Here is an 18,187-nt window from a genome sequence, read left to right on the forward strand (position 1 = left end):
GAGGCCGGCTTACGGCTCTGCGGTTGCTATCGCATTTAGACATGCATACAGACTGGAATTCATGCTCCGGGAACCAGACAAAATATAATAGAGGCTCAGAAGGCGTAATATACTCCCGTTTGGATACAAAGCCCGGTTGTTCGAAAACTACAGGTGGAGCTGGATGCAGCTTATTGAACGGCGCTGCCCGCAAGCTGAAGTCAGCAGGACGGTTCCGTGCTCCAGCTAGTTTGCGCGACGTGGCGGCGATGGTTCATTCAGACCTGTGACGACCTGGTATCCGGGTCGATGGGCTTACCGCTTCTGGTTGAAGGGCGGGCGCAGGATGTGGCTTGCTTTGATGTCTGGTCCGGGGAAGTAGACAATGTAGAGGAACATTGGCGACTCTGCTAGTTGGAGAATGAGCCCAAAATGCCACCATGGAAGAACTCTGTTTGACCGGCAGTGTAAGTTGTCGTGTGCAGTCACCGTTTCAATGGCCCTGTTTCGAGAATGGCTTGTGATCTGACCCGACGGTGGTTGGTTGACTTTAGCAACCTATGATGCCATGTCCTTGTGTGAGTAGCAAGAGTCCGGGGTGGAGCACGCAATGAGCATATATGTAAGCCAAGTTTGGCGCATTCCAGACACCGAGTTTATGTTGGTTTTCGGTGGGAGGAATATGAATCCCGTAGGGCGCAACTATGCATTGGTTGTTCATCCATGGGCTTGGTAAGCTGTTGAATGGCTTTGGCTTTTGCAGTTCCCCAACCGGCTGCGTCTGTCTCTGAGGGTGAAGTGCCCGTCGCTCTGGATGGTCGTTGCTAGTGTGATCAATGCGACGACAAGAGGCGCGTCGCAGGGCGCGGTGTACATAAGGCGCGGGCGTCAAGAAGAGGTTTAGCGCTTCACTCTGTTCTTGTGTGACAGCATCTCGTGGTCCGGGAATGACCCGGGATCGGTAGCTTGCATCCGATCGATCTCCCGTGCCGCCTTCGAGACGGACTCTGGTCTCGAACGCGCAGGCAGCCGCAGTGAGCCCATTGGGAGCGGAAGGGCGGTTGGGTTTCGGGTGTTATGTAATGGCTCCGGACCCTGCTTCCGGACGTGGGATGTCAGGCAAATAGCACCTCTGTTCATCGTGGGTCGACACCTCAGCCTGGGAGGACCAAGAGATGGCGCCTACAGGGCTCCACCTAACGCAAAAAGGCAGAAACAAGCTCGTAAAATTTTTCTCGAAAAAAACCCTTCACCAGAGTCAGACAAACATCGTGACGACGATCACGGACGGCCAGCCACGGCTCGTTTGTCGTCGGCTGAAAGTGGATATCAGGCATATTGCACCATCATCCGCACCCACCAGCGGAGCCCACAGTTGTCTCCTGTTCCTGGATGCATGCTGTCACTCTCAGCGAGTTCCCATGCACCCCTGATGCGGGATGGACAGTTGCGAAGAAGCCTCACGCCTCTAGCGTCTTCTTCGTCACAGTCATCGCTGTCGTTGTCGTCTGCGCAAAGCCGCATGGCATGGCATCACACATAACATGCACCCGAGAGCCCCATCTTGTTCCGCGCGATGGAGCCTCAACTGTCTGAAGATCCGCTTGCTTCCGTCCTTGGCCTGCGTGCCTGGCCATTCCAGCCTTCCACTGGCCGTTCCATGTGTTCTAGCGCCATCATCCAGATGGATCTCATCAGTCATAAGCTCGCCATCGTCGTGCGGCTGCAATTGAGAGACATCCAATTACGCCCCTGGCAGGCGGCAACGTGGCCAGCTGCGTTCCTCAAGTTCCCGAGACGGTTGGCGATTCGTGACGGTGAATCAATCGGTGATGTTGTGTGTTGTGTTTTTACGGTGTGTCCGTGTTTGTGTGTGTGCAGCATCCATACACCGTACTATGCAGTGCGTGTCTCGACTTTGACGAATGATTCGTGTCCGTTGAAGAGAGAAAATTTTCACCTCATCACGATGGCGAAAGTGAGTCGTAGCTAGGATGGATCTGTTGACATTCGGCTTCCCCTAACGTTAAGTAATGGCGAGGCCCCCATCACGGATCCTTGGGAATGGTGGCCTGGGCGCCGGGGACTCCACCGGGCGAGGCAAAGCGTTTGATCGCTAACGGGAGGCCGTACCGGGTGACCGATGTGCCTCCGCCGGCGGCATCCACTTCTGACCGTGTACCTACGTTAAGGGGACCCGAAAGCATGGATCTCGTGCAGTGCCAGCGCCAGCCGCCTTGCATCTAAAGGTTAGGCGCCGCGCCCCTGGATGGATCTCATTAGACATCAAATCCGTGTACGTTAAGCCCAGCCGGTTGTCGTGTGTTTTTGCTGAGCTTTTGCAACCTTTTTAGTTTTTTCGTCGTTTTGTCTTTGAATTGCGATATCCACCACACGCATCTTTGAATCGTTTCTAGACGAGCCAGAGGTAGTGGTACTTGTGGTACTTGCTGTGCTCGACGCACATGTACCGTTCGCCGACTGCCTTGGCCGCCCTGGGTCGCTTGTCGGATTTGAATTTTTTGGCGACGATGCACCCGTCCGCCGTCCTTCCTCAGCCAGGTCTGGAAAGGCGGTCGCTCGTGTGACTGGAAAATGCAGACATGACGAAGCAGAGGACCAGGGGGGAGTTTTCCCACCCTTGCCTGCAGTTGTTATGTAGGGCGACAATGAAGTTTGAATGGTCTGGGTGTGGTGATTGGAGTAGCAGTGCTGGTCTGGTGGCTGGTTGGGGATGATCACCGAGGTGTGAAGCGACAGGAAGTTCTCCTCGGAGCAGCAGCCGGCATACCGAGTTACGGGATCACTGCAATCAATGCCCGGCCGAGTCTCTTATCGTCGATAGGTCGTGAGGGATCAGAGGCAGGCAGGTTGGCATGCTGCAGGCAGTGAGGGATGATGGGGTCGTAGATCTGAAGTCCATTATCTCTCCCCCGCGTGCCCGCATCCCGCTCCTAGATTTGAGTGGCATGGCACGCGGGCATCGCGGGGTCGGCTTCGGCTCTCTTAGCACCATCCCCAGACTGGAGATAAAGCTTTGGAGTTTTCGCGGCTCCGATTGCCTTCCGAATCGGCTTGCCCTCTGTGTCGCCGAACTACCCACTTCGTTCTGCGTCCCACGGCGAATTCAACGACGTGAATGCCATGTTTATTCTGGATCAGTGGGCAGATTTTTGGCGGTCTGTTATCAGACGACGACGACGACGGTAGTAACAGCCAGGAAATCGAGCGATATCAGCGCCATGAATTTCGCACATGAGCACTGCAGCGATACTGATTTGCGGGCCAATCGAAAGTGATGTGTCTTGCAGAATGCCGGCCTTGGTGGCGGCCAAGGTCCTCGGCACACCGCGTGCTGCTTGTTGTTGCGCCTGCTATTCGTGCCAATTGCCAGCTGAGCAGGATGCGGCATCTGCCCAGAAGGCTTGGGACTTCCGCGTACGGCGAGCACTGATGTCACAGTCGTGAGAAGATGTTTTGGACATGGGTGAGAGGAAGCAAGCGGTGGGAGAGTCTGGTTCAGGGTCTAGAATCAGAAGAACGGCATGGAATTGAAGGGCATCAAAGCAAGACGATAGTTTCCTGTAGGTCTGACGTTGGCAGCCACGCAAGGTACCTTCAGGCAGTCGCGGTTGAACCTACAACATCTTCGTTGCTGTGAATGCTACAGATATGTGCATGGAGGGCGGAAGGCTGGAAACTACCTGATCGAACCTCTTCCCGCGACGGGTTGCCGATCATCGGCCCCGTCTGAAGGAATGGGCGTGGGAAGGTCCAACAAAGAAAGGGTTCATGTCGACAATAAGTGGGGCGTGCGCCTTTTGGACATGCTAACGGTTGGGTTGGATTGACATGATGACTCCCAAGACTCCCTACAACACCGCTAATGTCGTTTCAAGACCGCGTGGCTTACCAACCCGACGGAATGGTGCAATCCCGCTGCGCTCCTGGTTGCTTTAGCTTCAGCATCTATCTGGATTATTAAGTCCGAGATTCATAATGATCGACCATGGGAATGAAGGGAAATCAGCAATTGGACAGGGTCAGGCCAGACGGGGTACTGTACTGCGTAGATGTTGACCGCGTGTAAGAGGGCTCTTTCGTGTGCATGCCGAAGGAGGTACTCAGATAGACTTCTGCTTCCGGCAAGCAATGCATGGCATCGTAAGGTATGGATTGCATGATCAATTTGCGGAGTACGCAGTGACAGTCTTCGAGAGCTTGCCTTCTCTCGCCCGAGAATGCGGCAAGACATCGAATGGCCGAAAGTAAAGTGCAACAGCCAATTCTCGGCACCGAGACCCAGATACTTCTCGGAGTCGGAGTAGAGATGGAGAAAACTAGCTGCCATTCACGCCTTTCACGCCGTGTAGTCATAGCTACAGAGTGAATGCTCCGCAGAGCCTGCGCAGAGCCCGAGCAGAGCCCTGGAGAGAGAGAAAAAGCCTTCCATGTTCAATCCGCCCTGTGACACTTTCCGGGGCTCGGAGTTCCACATGCGCCTGCAACTGGGAGATCGCTGCGCGGGAACACACCAGCTGCCCCAGCCAAAGAGCCGCGCTACAGGAGCAGCTACGCTGTAAACAGCCTTCGTGCTCACTGGAAGGGCGTCACTGTGTCGTCCCTTCTTAGGGGAGTCATCCACCGGCCCAGTGTGGACCCTTCTTTTTTTTCTCCCCCCCTTGGCTCCACTCCATGTGAGTCTCTCTCTTTCTCTCTTGTTTCTTCCTCCCACGTCTGTGCTCGTCCAACATGTACATCTGCCATGTATCTCATGTACCTCTCTCAGGTACCGGTACGATGCCCACCTCCCTCCATCACGCAGGCTGGAGGTGAGGAGCCCGCCCTTTGCAAGTGCAAAGGCGTGGAGGGCTTGTTTCCGGCCCTGGCGCCTGCTTTCCTGCCATGGATTGCTGCTTGGACAAGTCAAACGAACCTCCTGTTGGGCCTGACCATCCTTGACTTTGACTCAGCCTTAAAGAGAGCCCGTTCGCCCTTCCTCTTGTCATCGTGATACTCTATTACTCTCCGTACCACTCAGAAGCCTCAACTCGATTCCTATTACCACACTCCAACCCATCTTGTCCCCATCTGGTTTCCATCACATATCCGGGGATCTCCAATCGACTTGTCATCTGTATATGACCGCTATCCACTGCAACGCCGTCTTGAAGTTCTAGACCACCGCCCACTTGCTCATGTTCGCCCTGCTTACACCAAAGCAACTGGCGCTCGTGCTCCCCCTCACACGTCAGGCATAGAAAGGCATTGACAACTCAACATCACTATCAGCCACCCTTGTCCCGGATCCAAATCGTCAAAATGTCCAGCCACAGCGAAATCAGCTCGGTCGTCACCTTCGCCCGCCAGTCCGGCCACAAGAAGATGAGCATCGAGATCAACATCAACGACCACTACACCTCCAAGGTGTACACTTCTGGCAGCCCCATCTCTGGAGACGTCATCATCACACCAAACAATGATTGCCGCTTCGACTACGTCCAGATTATCCTTCTGGGCACCTCGAGGACTCGTCTGGATGCCGTCCAGATTCCCCAGCTGTCGTCCCACACCTTCCTGAAGCTGGATATGCCTATCCCCGAGTCGGCCTACCCCGTACCCCGGATTTTCGAGGCTGGCCGCACTTACACCATCCCCTTCAACTTTGTCATCCCCCAGCACCTCACCATCAGCGCGTGCACTCACAAGGCGCAATCCGACCTTATTCACGACCACCACATGCGGTTGCCGCCATCCATGGGCAGCTGGGAGAAGGACGACATGAGCCCCGACATGGCTCAGATCCACTACGCCATCAAGGCCCGCGTTGTGCGTCAGGATGAGCTCGGTGGACGTCCCACTAAGGTCATGGAGGACGCCTACCTGCTCAACGTCCTCCCTTCCTCGCCTGAAGACCCGCCCTTGAACGTCACCAAGCAGGACAAGGGGTACACTCTGAGCAAGACCAAGACGATCCGCAAGAACATCTTTTCTTCCAAGCAGGGACGCATCACAGCTTCGGCTGCCCAGCCTGGAGCTGTCTACCTTACTCAGGACGGCCGTGGCTCTTCTGAAGGCACGCTCATGGTTAACCTCAACTTTGAGCCTGCTTCTGCCGATATCCTACCTCCAAAAGTTAGCACTGTCTCTGCAAAGATTCAGTCCCAAACATGGTACGGCGCGACGCCCATGACGAGGTTCCCTAACCTGGGCGACAGCCACGAAGTGTACGCCTTGACCCAGCAACTCGCCTACCAGACTTCCGTTCCCCTGCTGTCGGCGACAGTTGACAAGACTCACTGGCGCCAACAACTGGCATCCACCACTCGTCGCGACTCTGGTTACTCCAGTGATGGCCTGCAGGGCAACAACTCTGACTCGGATCACTCTCGAGGTCGCCGCTCCAGCAAGGATCGCTCTTCGCCAATCAACCACCTTGCTCTCCTCCAGATCCCTTTTAAGCTTCCGACGTCGCGCAAGACGTTCATCCCGACCTTCCACGCCTGCATCGTCTCCCGAACTTACACACTGCAACTGACGCTTGTTGTTGGCGACACCAAGGTCAACTTGGCTGTCCCTATTCAGATTGCTCTGGAGCCTCCCGTGCAACAGGACATGGGCCTGCCGAGCTTCGATGCGGTTATGGCGCAACAGGAAGAGGCGGAAGCTGATGAATACCTCCAGCCAAGGCTATTGCAGCAACCTGCGCCTGAGTTCCAAGGCAACGCAGTATTGCCAGGATATGGTGACTTTTCGATGAGGAGGGCAGCAGTGCCAACCGCTTGAATGCATCGGCACCGTTTACCACCAATGACGAGTTACGACTGACGGAGATTTTCCATACACGATACCACATCTCAACACCTTTCCTTTGTCAAAATGTTTTATTTCGTACTAGATGGATTCGATGCGAAAAGGAACTGCATCGAAAGAGCACGAGAAACCTCGGAGTTGGGCATGGATTCAAAAAAGGGTTTGCTTTGGAACGTGATTTCATCCATTTCTTCGGATACCACACATTCGCATGTTTATTACGATACCCAAAGAGCACAGGCAAATTGGATATATACACTCAATAATAATACGAAAATCAAATGGAATAAATGCGCCAGGCTTAAGCTGTGATCACTTGATGCTAGTTGAAGGTGGACCAGTGTCCACAAGTCATGCAGCCGATTCAAGCCGCTGGGCCCATAGTTTACGAATGGGTCTGTAGGTAAGATGCCGTATTCCAGTCCGGCGACGATGCCAAGGCCGGTACCCCAGCAGCTCCGGGAGGGGACGGGTGTACGGGAGCAGAGCGGAGCGGAGGCCTGATAGAGTGGGCTTAGACTCGGCGCACCGGCACGGCACTGTGGGACATGGACGGACGCTGGAAGAAAATAAGTGGATACTGGCGGAAATGTGAAGTTCTGGACCGACCGGGGGGGTGCGTTTGGCGAGATTGCTTCCTCCCCGGAAAAACGAAGAGCTCTGGAAGGATTACGACATGGGGTTCGCGATTGCTGATTATTTGTGGGGAAGAGGTGATCTCCCCCCCTCGTCGCACCGGGACTGGAGCAACTCTGAGCACTGAGCACCCAGATGACGATGACTTGGGTCTCAGCACCTGGCGCGGACCCAACGAGGACGCGAGTTCCCCAGTCGCGGGAAGCGTAAGCCGTTGCGGCTTTCTTGTTGCTATTGATAGGTTTTGACGCCGTCTGCGTTTGGCGGGGGAACTGGCGCTGATCGCAACCCACATCGCGGTGTAGGGTCTTTTGCGGTCCGTTTCGATCTCTCTTTGATGTGGTGATACCTAGTGTCAGGCTGCAGCAGCTGAAGTGACGGGCGGCTGAGGAAGAGGGCGAAGGCGCAAGGTCTGAGGTGAGAGCAGCTAGTGTAAGGCAAGGTAGGTAAGCTAAGATGGAACCTGCAACCTGTAACCCGTTGGCTTGTCGCCTGTAACTGCTGGCGGTGGGTGTCTGTGTGTTCGCATGCGCCGCCCTCGCAGCGATTCCATCCATTCCTTTTGGGGGCTTCGAGATGGCGAAAAGAAGCGATGGCCGTTGCGCTACGAATACACGTGACGACGCCAAACCCCTTTCATCTTGGCTGCGTCGTCCTGGGCGAGGGCTTGAACTCACTCCGTGCCGTACCTGCAAGCCTTCCAATGTTGGTGCCGGCTTCTGGTTCTCCCCAACACAACTTGCCTACGTGCGTGATTGGTGCCGTTTTTAAACAACAGGCAGCGGCAGATATAGGGGTCGGGGATGAGGGCGGGAAATGACGAGCGAACTGCGGGGGACGGTGACTGGTTGAGCATCTTCAATTGGCCATACAGAGGGCGCTGCAGGAGATAAGGCAATACCGTGCCCAGGAATTACCCTAAATGCCTTCCCGATGCAGCAGGAAAGGCGGCACTCCGCAGTCGTATCTTGCGACCTTCCTTCTGGCCAGATGGAGGTCTCGCAAGTCGGTCTCTCATATGGACGTCGTAATGAATTGCCCCGGGACGTGACTGCCGCCTTTATTAACAGGGCCTGCAGTGCTATATGTCTTGAACCGTGCACAAGCACCCCCCATGTCCACTGCGATTCCCATTTCCGTTCCCGCGCATTCCGTCGTCCCGTCTCGTCTCCTGCTCCCAGCAGTGCCAGTGCCTGTGCCAGTGACTTTCCAGCTTTCATCTTCCTCCCCTCCCCTCCCGCCTCCGTCCCATCTTGGTGCTTGTTTTGTCTTCCTCCCTTCCCGTGTCCCGCGAGTCCTGACTCCTGACTCTCTCATCCCTACTGCTTGTTTTGTCCTGCTTGCGCGTATCTTGACAGCTATCGGATTGCTGCACAGTACACGAGTTCGCCAGTTCCAGCAGCTGGCGCCCCAAGGTTGACCCCGTCTCGACAGGAGGATTGCGGTGGCTGAGTTGCGTCACTCTCGACAAGCTTGCTTCTCTGGTCCAGAACTTATTTCTCTCTAAACTTCCCGAACTCTGGTACTTGGTACCGATTCCACTCGTTAATCCCGCCTACCCTCCTTCCGACCCTTTCGACCCTCTTCTTTTCTTCCCCAGCTCCAGCTTTCTTAGTTCCAGTTCGGAGAAGAGGCCCCTCCCATTTGCGGCGGCGGCGTGGCGCTCAGAGACACCGTGCAGCCACGGACCTGGTTCTCGAATTTGACGCGACCGTCTTACCTTTATTTCGCCCTCCACGCCTATCTTATCTACCTCAACCGTCCCCGGTTCCCTTTCAATTCCTCGGTGACACACCCGTCGACGACTCGATCAGCTCTCCAAGGGCAAAACCAACAACACGAACAGCTCGCCTCCTCGACACGAAGCTAGCATCATAACGGTTCATGCGGAATTAGTCGGCCACCCGCGACCACACTCAACACAATGCGACAGGTGCTGAGGGCCGGCTTGGGATGCCTCGTCTCCCTGCTGCTCGCCGCACCGGCTGACGCCTTCTACATTCCAGGTTCGCCGCCCCTGCGCAAGCTCCTAGGGAAGGAATTGATCTGTTGGGTGACGATGCTGACCATTTCTCGACGCAGGCTGGTCTATCAAGAGCTACAACGACGGCGAACAGATCCCGCTCCTTGTCAACAAGGTCTACTCCGATAACACGCAGCTTCAGTATGCGTACTACGATCTTCCCTTCGTGTGCCCCCCGACGGGCAAGCCGAAGCCCGGCACCGGACTGCTGAGCGGACAGAGCATCCCCCTCAACCTCGGCGAGGTCCTTCGTGGCGACAGGATAAAAACGTCTGACATTGACTTGGTCGTGGGGCAAGATAAGCCATGCAACCTGCTGTGCAATCGCGAGATTTCAAGGAAGGAGATGCGGAGGGCCCGCGAGATGGTGCAGGACGGCTACGTCACCGAATGGATCGTCGACAACCTCCCCGGTGCCACGAGCTTCGTGACCGTCGACAAGAGCCGCAAGTACTACGCTGCCGGCTTCAAGCTGGGCTTCACAGATTACGCTGCCAACGGTGGCAAGCCCCGCCACTTCATCAACAACCACCACACCATCGTCATCCGCTGGCGCAAGGCACCCGGCAAGGCTGGTGAGAGAGGCGGCAAGGTCGTCGTCGGCTTCGAGGTCTACCCCAAGAGCATCGGGCCTCAGACCAAGCGCGAGGAGAGCGGGTGCCCTGCTGATCTGCAGAACATTGACCAGAACTTCGAGCTCTACCTAGCCCCGAACAAGTCGAGCGACAACTCGGCGCAGTACTCGCAGTCCTCGTACCAGCCGGAAGACGACGAGGACCCTGACGATGATGCCAAGCTCACCATTCCCTACACCTACTCTGTCTACTTCCGCGAGGACAACAATGTTGAGTGGTCGCGACGATGGGATCTGTACTTCGTAAACCAGGAGGAGGGCTCCAAGATCCATTGGCTCGCTATCGTCAACTCGCTGATCATCTGTGGTCTGCTTACTGGTATCACCCTGATGATCTTGGCCAGGACCATCCGCTCCGACATCAAGGGGTACAAGGAGGTTCCTCTCGAGGATGGCAAGCCCAAGCTGAAGCGCAAGAAGACTGGAAACAGATCTCCCAGGCTTTCAGAGAAGACTGGCGGACTTCTCGACCAAGGAAACGATGTGGAGAACGATGCGGATGTGTCATCCGACGAGGAGGCATTGGAAGATGTCACGGGTTGGAAGCTGCTGCATGCCGATGTTTTCAGGACTCCTGCTTTTGGCTACCTCCTGGCGCCCTTGGTCGGTTCGGGCATGCAGCTACTTTTTATGGCCATCGGACTTGTCCTCTTGAGCGCCCTTGGCGTCCTCAACCCGAGCTTCCGCGGAGGATTCATCAGCGTTGGAGTCGGGCTCTTCGTCTTTGCCGGCCTGTTCTCCGGCTATTTCTCAGCACGTGTCTACAAGACCTTTGACGGACAGGATTACCGAAAGAATGCGCTTGTCACTGCTGTTCTCTTCCCGGGTCTGCTCTTCGGCATCGTCTTCATTCTGAACTTGTTCGTCTGGGCGCAGGCCTCTAGCACGGCCATCCCGTTCGGCACCCTCGTGGCGATCATCTTCCTCTGGCTGTGTATCCAAGTTCCCCTGGTCTACGCTGGTTCTTGGTTCGGTTTCGTTCGCGGTGGAACCTGGGAACACCCGACCAAGACAGCAACCATTCCCCGCCAGGTCCCGCTGCAAGCTTGGTACATCAAGTCTTGGCAGTCGATCCTTCTGGCTGGCCTCATCCCCTTCGCAGTCATCTTCATCGAGCTGCTCTTCGTCTTCCAGTCTGTCTGGCAGGACAAGAGCGGCTACTACTATGTGTTTGGATTCCTGGCGGTGGTTTCGGTCATCCTCATCCTGACGATTGCCGAGGTGACTGTGGTCACCATCTACATCCAGCTCTGCTCCGAGAACTACAACTGGTGGTGGCAGTCGTTCATGGTCGGTGGTGGTAGCGCAGTCTGGGTGTTTCTGTACTGCGTGTGGTACTACTTCTTCAAGCTGCACATCACCGGCTTCGTCAGCAGCATGCTGTTCTTCAGCTACAGCTTCATGGCTTGCTGCGTGTATGGTCTCTTGACGGGAACCGTTGGTTTCCTGAGCGCATATGCCTTTGTCAGGAGGATTTACGGGTAAGCATTTTCGGATTGTCATTCTCTGCACACTCAAGCTGACCACTTTTCCAGAGCGATCAAGGCGGACTAAGCCATCGTGTCAGTGATTGAACGTAAAGTGCTTTAATGTGTTTACGGCACGAAAACGGATTGGCGGCGCTTATTAATGCATTGCCCGGGGCGTCGCGTCTTGGGAATGTCCACGGGGACAGGCGTTTTACCGGAAATGAACAACTTTGTCACTGGCTCGATTTTGACCGGGCGGGTTAGACTATTGACTCACAGTATATATGATGACAGGATCAAACAACAGGGCAAAAGGTGGGATTGAATAGTTGCGAGTATATAATTAGCTTGTCCAGTCTCTACGGAACAATCAAAACTTCAAGATGATATTATGGTCCAACTGAGTGGTGAAGCTGCCCTGTGTAACAGCAGGTGTGTTTTCGCAATGGAGAGTGGTAAGAGATTGATAGGGTATTTAATGAAGGCTTGTTTGTGATATGAGGTCGACAAGAATAGCCTTGCGAGAACTTGTCTGTACACAGCGAGCTCTCATGTGTGTACCCTTGATATCTGTTAGACTGGCTGGCGCTGGGATGTATTTGAGAAGTAAAGGTGGAGTTCAGAGTGGTGGTGCCTGGGCAGACATACCAAGGTGGGCGCGAATACGGTTACAACAGACGAGATGACGGATCAAAGGGTAGGCCTCATCGTTCTGTCAATCTCATGTGGGCAACAAAGGGTCCCCTCATGACAATCCCAGCAGAAGTTATGGCTCTGTCATGAGACGCACCTTGCTAAGCATCAGTTTCACTGGGACCAATATGCTTTTCAGACCACGGTAACGTTAGCTTACTGTTTTTTGTGATCTGATATGTGGTGTTCTTTTATACATCTTGTGTGTTTCTGCTCTTTAGGCAGATCATTTGCGGATTTGGAGTATCAGGGGGATGTCATTGTTGATTCTTCTGTGAAACTGGGTGAGGGCAGGTATACTAAGCATCAAGAGGTATTATAAAAAGGTGTCTTTGCCTGGTCTTGAAGTTGACAAGGGCGGGCACACACCCAATGCGGGCCGGCGGTCATGGCTCTGCATTACATGTGCTATGCCATTGCAAATAGATGGGTGAGATACTTAACAGGAATGGGTGTCCGCGTAATACACAGCAGTGAAGTCTGTCATCTCGCTTTCCATCCGCGCATTTGCAACGAATACGCGCCAGGAATGTCTTTGAGTAAGCAAAGCCCTTTGGGAAGATTAGAGCGGGAAGCAAGAACAGCTGTCAACCAAGGCTCTCTCCTTTGAGATGCACATCTCCCGCAGATGCAGATGAGAACGACTACGAATTCCTTGTTGCCGTTGGTATCAGGAATTGGATTCTGAACATTTGGTACTGCGCATCGTTAGGCCTTTATACCCTGCGCACAGCTTCACTTCATGACCCCCTGGATGTGTTGTGATATGCTTTATGTGCCTTGTGACATGAAATATAAACGGGACAGGTTATTCTTGAACATAAGTCTTCTTCACAACGCTATCAGTTGTTCATGTGTTTGCTAATGTTGATGGACTATTTACCCTGCATGTTTTGAAGGAGTGGCAGCATGGGAGACTGGAGAATAGAATGACTTGACTTGCTCTGCGTCAATAGAGTTCATCATTTCGCTTCTTTTCGGTGTATTCAGTTGCAAATATATTGGTGTAGTGGGGGCTAACAACCTTTATGTGCCTATGATCACATTTAGATCACACATCACGAAGTGTCAAGACTAGGTGTAGGTGCTGATGCTTGGATTCATACTGCTGGAGGCAGACACCGGTGGAGACGCATTCTCATGCAAGTTTACCAATATTTCTTCTTGCCCACCTTATTCAGGTGCCGACGTGGCCTTTCACACGGGGGGATATTGGTATATAAGACTCCAGAGGATAAGAGTAAACTATGACAAGCAATGTGCTCCTCTGGCCATTTGGATTTGCGATTGATACGACAAGATGACGTCCTCAGTTTCAAGCGCCCACGTAACCTTTGGCTGATGATCTCTATAGTAAGGGTAGAAGTATAGCTTTCCCGTCAGTCTCCAACTCTTCTGTTGCGAAAGTATTATCTTTGTGATAAGTCAGCGGCGACAGGCCACAGAAATGGATAAGTGAATGTCCAATTTTGCCTTGAAGAGACGGCCTTTCTAGAGAACTTCTGGCTTCTGCTGCTGCCTCAAGACTGGGTGCAAATTAATCATTTCTCTGCTTCTGTAAACTACATCATAACGTTGGTTGCGCGTGTCTTTATATGTCAGTGCAGTGGTGCCATCCCGCTTGGCATTTCGGCAGCTGCTCTGGGACATTGCTTGACCGCATCCAATAAACAAGCTCCTGCTCTAGAAGAGCCAGGGAGCGGGTGATGATGTTCGGATGGTATTGGCGGAAGGAAATGGATGTTATTCAACGCAATCTATAACAGCTTAACCCATGACGAGCGTCAATATAAATAAGTTGTCTGACGGGACAGCTTCGACCACGACCACGACCACGACCACGACCACGACAAATGCAATTGCATTGTCGTATTTGTTTCGTTCAAGTCAGATCGTATTCAGCCAGCATGCGCCGTGTGCGTATCTCGTGCCAGGCAATGTCATGGACGAGGGTAGCCAACAGCACGTGGGACTGCCAGTCTTCAACCTCTGTTGCGTATTTGAAAACCTCCAACAGAACATACACAGAGAATGCCACAGTATTAATTGCCTCTATTATTTGATCTAGTTTCTTCGACAAATTGCTTTTCCCACCAAAATATGCTCATCCATCTTTCTATAAAAGTGACTACTGTCTAGCGAACAGTATTCCTCGCCCAAATACGATGTTGTCCTCTTCTGTGTCTAACCTTCGTGTCAGATACTGAGATGATCGTTGGCGATAGGGTCTGCAAGCGTTATGGATCATGTTCCTCAACAATCGTGATCACTGAGTCCAAAAGAGTTTCTGCTCACCGAGTATTCTGGTAAGAATACACACATGGAGCACGGAAGCGAAGGTGACCCTGCAGACCACAATGCCCCCCGCGATTTTGCATCTCAAATCAACATGAAGAGTGTGCTTCTGCTTAGCACATCTTTGAGCCACGAGATGATGACTCTCACTTTGCCCCTGCTATTGAACGCATCGCAAATCCAATCTCGCTGCTTCTTGAGTACTGCCTTCTGAAACAGGGATCAAGTTGATATATTAGCATAGTGGGCACCGCACCTGGAGATAGCACAACAATCGCCATCATTATCGGGAGTTGGACTTCACTCCTGTCCATGACAGAGTTCTTTGTTTCAAAAATGAAATGTGTCGGTTGAGAAGGTTGTTCTTGTTTATGGAATGACACCCAGCTCTCATCTTTCTTGTTCTCTAGTTCGTTCGATGTTGTCTAGAATACTCATACAACAACAGAAACGCAAGAAGGCAAGGAGGAGACCTGTGGAAGAGCCTGGGGGCGAATGGGACGGCGCTATATTACGTAGCTTCAGAAGCTTATGCATGAAATTGGCTCCGTAAGTCAGGCATCCGTGTACAAGAGATTACATTCTGCGGGTTATCCGTCTGCTCGGTATGAATAAGTTTATCTTGTACTTGGTATCCAAGAATTGTGAAGTTGCCTGAATGGTACGATAGGAAGACTTGGTCCCAAATCATCATATGTCAGTGAAATTGGTGTTCAAAAGCTTCATAAGCCGCGACTGCTTGGGGCGATTCGGCAGGAACTCTGTGCCTCATTTGATGGACGTCCTGAACCCTCTGAAGGAAGAAAACCATGACCTTGTCTCTGAGGCGGCAGACACAGATGGAGCCCATTCGTCGAATTGCTTTCTGCAGCTGAGAAAGGCGCTGGCTGCAGACATTTTCTGTCTAGTCGGTACACTATCTGGGTATGAGACACATGTGCCCATCATCACAGCACTCCTTTCATCGCGAAGTATTTGAATAAGAATAGACAGGACAGAATGAGACCATCCTTGGTATTCGAGTGCTGGACTTCAACGACTGAGCTCACTCAGACCGCTTGTCTGATCCGGGGCCGAGGTGCCTTCTGACATTTACTCCCTGCCCCGTAGCAGTCTGAAGGCATACTGGCCTCCTAACATCATTGCGGTTTGGAAGAGGAAGCATTTTTTCACTAATCAGAGAATTAATAAGATCAAATATTGTGATGAGGTTAAGCACGCTGACTGGAAAGCCCGGCGCTCAGCCGCCCGGAGCCGGCCCCCTCCGGCTTAAGGACCGTGGGGCCGAGCCGGGAAGTGGCCGTCTTGGCTTGCGACACTGAACGGTTTCCGGCAAATGCTGTCGGAGCATAGAGCGGACAGCTTAGAAATGCGCTGGTTGGAATACCTGCGGCTTTTGCACTGCCTGCCACTATGGTCACACTATGTTATCAGCAATACGCAGGTATGGACAGACATGTCGGGGCGATAGGCACGAAAGAGCCGAGTCTTTGAGTTGCTCGTTCGGTAAGGAATGCCGTCCTCAACCCGAACCCCGATCTTTGACGCACTAGCTCCGGCGCAGGTAGTGTACTCAAATCTCCTGCAAGCCACGAGGTCTTTTTGCAAAAGTCTCCTGGCAGGGCTTCCATGAGGGCAATATTTCTTGTTGAGAATGATCAGGGACCTTTTGAGTCATCCTCAAGACTATCGAGACTCGATGATGTTGACTCATGCCGGCGACCACAATCCAATGGGAGACCTTGACAGACAGTACCTGCCTATTGCAGCACATCGCTGCCTGGATGCAGTGCTGCACGACCCGTTGTGGGGTGAATGCACGGCGTTGGGGTGCCGGGGAGGCGGGATGGCTTTTGTGGCGGACAGGGTATCATCTCAAGTTCGGGGATACTGCGTCCCTGCCGAGGACACGAGCAGAGACGACGGGAGGCGACACGACAGCGACACGCAGAGAAGGACGACAGGTTGACGTGGCCCGGTGTTCGAGATCAGCGTTCGAACGAGTCGAATGGGCCGATACTTCTGTGAGCCGGGTTCTCGCTGGGTGTATATCAAACACGACAAAAGACGGCCGGTTTGTCTGATTGTTGGATTTGCATTTCTAAGCGGCGCGCGGTGTCGGAGGGATCTGGGCCTGCGAGTCTGCGAGTCTGCGTTGATGTGTTGTTGTTTCTGTTTCACCGCATGTTGCGAGGTGCGAGGTGCGAGGGACGGTGAGGCATGATGCCGGCGCGCGGTGTGCTGGGCGTTGGTGGCAGGTGGCAGCGGGTGAGCTGGGCGCCCTCTAACAGGTTCCTCTCACAGTGAGAGCGAGCCTGGCCAGCAGATCAAGCTTTTGATGGAACCAATGGGGAGCGCCCCGTGGTGGTTTCGGTGAGAGCCCGGCGCGGGAGCTAGAGGGGAGCGTGGCAGACGCTACAGGGGATCACGTTGCGTTTCAGGGTCTTGGCTGCTTTTGTTCGCTGGCGGGTTGGTTTGCTGATGCTGTCATCTATTTCACTGACGCTTCGATGGTTCTGTTGACGATACCTTACTTCTGATCAAGATGCCCTCTGAGACTCTAGTATTATTATACTCGCTTCTGTAGCTGAAATAGCAGTAGAAGAATGCAGGTACAAAGTAACCAGCCATGATGAATCACCGCCTTCCATGATCAAACAGAAGACGGCGTTCCGTTTCGAGGCATGTCCAAGTTTTTGCTATCGGTATCGGGCCAGCAGCTGGGCTGTCCCCTGGAATTCCAGCGCAAGCCCAGCGAAAGCAACCCAGCTAGCGCGGTTTGGCTGCAAACACCCGACCTCTTCACCGGCATCCGAAGCCGCTCCGACATTGTGCGCTGGCCTCTGTTCTAAAGGCCTAAGCCCGCAGCGGTCCCGAGACGGCCAAATTCACCCGCGCTTACCTTAGGTAGGTATGGATGTTGAGAGACAGACACAGAGAGAGAATGCTGGGTAGAAGGGCCAAGTGCAATTGCAACATCTGGATGCCTCGCTCGCATCATTCTGTCATCCCGGCTCGTCAACCACTCACCATCCACCCATAGCCAAATCGGCCCCTCCCCGGCACCAGAACCCGTCCAGACGAATGCAGCCCTCACCCATCTTCAGCGCTGCATCTGCCTGTCTTACCGGGGGTTCAATTGGGTCTGTCGATGCCATTCGTGCGCTCTCGATCCACTTTGTTCGGCGGTGCCCCCCCAAATGCCATCTATCCCCCCCATGTCCCATGTCCCATGTCCCTGGTCTGGTCCCATCCGCGTTCCCTCTGCCGTATCTAATCGCTCTTACGAATACATACCAAGTACTGCGCATCCTCTGAAGCAGGTACTCACCGGTGGGCTCGACATATCTTTTTTTCCGGGGTAGATTGAAGCATTCCTCTTTCTTTCCTTCCTTACACTTGCTAGTATTGTTTCCCATCTTCCTTCGTTTATACACGTCGGATAAACAAAAGAGGATCCTTTGACGCTACTGTCAGCAGCAGTTTCCTCTCTCTTATCGTCAATGACGTGCCCCTCGTGAAAGCCTCACTCATTCGAACCCACCCAACTGCAGACGCGAACCGACGAGACGGGAGCGAGCTGACACCCACGTCATCTTGGGTCCCTTCCCGTGCGGCGCATCGCAGACCTCAACGTCCGCTGTC

General features: G+C 53.6%; 2 protein-coding genes across 2 annotated transcripts; both read left to right on the forward strand.

Moving 5' to 3' along the window:
* Positions 1 to 5,301: 5,301 nt before the first annotated feature.
* CGGC5_v004015 (uncharacterized protein) lies at positions 5,302 to 6,765 on the forward strand (the record flags this gene model as incomplete). Its single annotated transcript, XM_032033180.1, has 1 exon — positions 5,302 to 6,765. The coding sequence occupies one exon, from the start codon at positions 5,302 to 5,304 to the stop codon at positions 6,763 to 6,765; it is 1,464 nt and encodes a 487-aa protein (XP_031887498.1).
* A 2,587-nt stretch (positions 6,766 to 9,352) lies between these two features.
* On the forward strand, positions 9,353 to 11,639 carry TMN7 (Transmembrane 9 superfamily member 7; the record flags this gene model as incomplete). Its single annotated transcript, XM_032033179.1, has 3 exons — positions 9,353 to 9,434; positions 9,511 to 11,566; positions 11,621 to 11,639. The coding sequence occupies 3 exons, from the start codon at positions 9,353 to 9,355 to the stop codon at positions 11,637 to 11,639; spliced, it is 2,157 nt and encodes a 718-aa protein (XP_031887495.1).
* Between the last annotated feature and the right edge of the window lie 6,548 nt (positions 11,640 to 18,187).

The sequence above is a fragment of the Colletotrichum fructicola genome (assembly GCF_000319635.2).
Source record: "Colletotrichum fructicola Nara gc5 chromosome Unknown KSG_Nara_v1_contig02, whole genome shotgun sequence".
NCBI lineage: Eukaryota > Fungi > Ascomycota > Sordariomycetes > Glomerellales > Glomerellaceae > Colletotrichum > Colletotrichum fructicola.